The sequence below is a fragment of the Cystoisospora suis genome (genome assembly GCF_002600585.1).
Source record: "Cystoisospora suis strain Wien I chromosome Unknown contig_7359, whole genome shotgun sequence".
NCBI lineage: Eukaryota > Apicomplexa > Conoidasida > Eucoccidiorida > Sarcocystidae > Cystoisospora > Cystoisospora suis.
In genome coordinates this window covers 1,593-2,459 of record NW_027160145.1, presented here as the reverse complement: position 1 = coordinate 2,459, position 867 = coordinate 1,593, and the positions used below count along the sequence as shown (strand labels likewise).

General features: G+C 34.8%; 1 protein-coding gene across 1 annotated transcript in view; it reads left to right on the top strand.

The window, feature by feature from the left end:
• CSUI_010410 (enoyl- hydratase isomerase family protein) overlaps nt 1-823 on the top strand; it is a gene marked incomplete at its 3' end in the record, with an annotated part of 2,076 nt that extends 1,253 nt beyond the window's left edge. The window contains exon 3 of the mRNA XM_068070514.1: nt 765-823. Coding sequence (XP_067917510.1) covers nt 765-823 — 59 coding nt within the window. The remainder of the gene's footprint in view (nt 1-764) is intronic.
• Between the last annotated feature and the right edge of the window lie 44 nt (nt 824-867).

Below are 867 nucleotides of genomic sequence, written 5' to 3'. Positions count from 1 at the left end.
TCTCTCTGTCTCCCTGTCTCTCTTGCTTGAGCTTGAGAAGTTTAGGAGGGGGTCGTGCCAGTTGACCAACTTTGTCTCGATTCGTATTTCATTCCCTGTCTGTTAAAGGGCAAGCAAGAGAGAAAAGAAAGAAAGAATGAAAAGCAAGAAGGAAATCCCCAAAAACGAGGGAGCAGTCCTGCACCATGATGATATATATAGATATAGATAGATATATGTATATAGATAGATAGATAGATATATATATATATAGATATATATATATAGATGTATAAATAAATCCATACACACCAATCGTCATCTCTCTTCTCTATCTCTCCGTATCTGTACATACACATCTATCTATCTATCTTTAATCTATCTATCTATCTTTAATCTATCTATCGTTAATCTCTCTCTATCTATATATATATATATAGATGTGTATGTATATGAATTTGTAGGTCACAGGCAGGTGTATGAGGGAGGGTGTGCTGTGTGTTTTGGTGCCGCTGTAATAGATTTCTTATCTCCTCTTTCTAACCTATACACTATATATGTATATATAGATATATAGATAGATAGGTATATCGATCTAGATACAATCCTATCTTTTCTTTCTATTTCTTTTCTTCTCCAAAGTTGCTATGTTTCTCTTTCTTTACTTTCTTCTCTTTTTCCACCCCCCTTCATCTGGTGTTTCTTTTGTTCCTCTATCATCCTTTATTTCATTCATCTCTTCTTTTCTTTCTTCTTTTGCTTCTTTCTTTATTGTTTCTCTTCAGAACTTCTCTTTCTTGCAGAGCTCACGCAGTCTTCGAAATTTTCATCTTCTCCTGATCTTTCTTCTTTTCGCCTTTTACTTTTCTTTGGGAGCCGCTGAAGAGC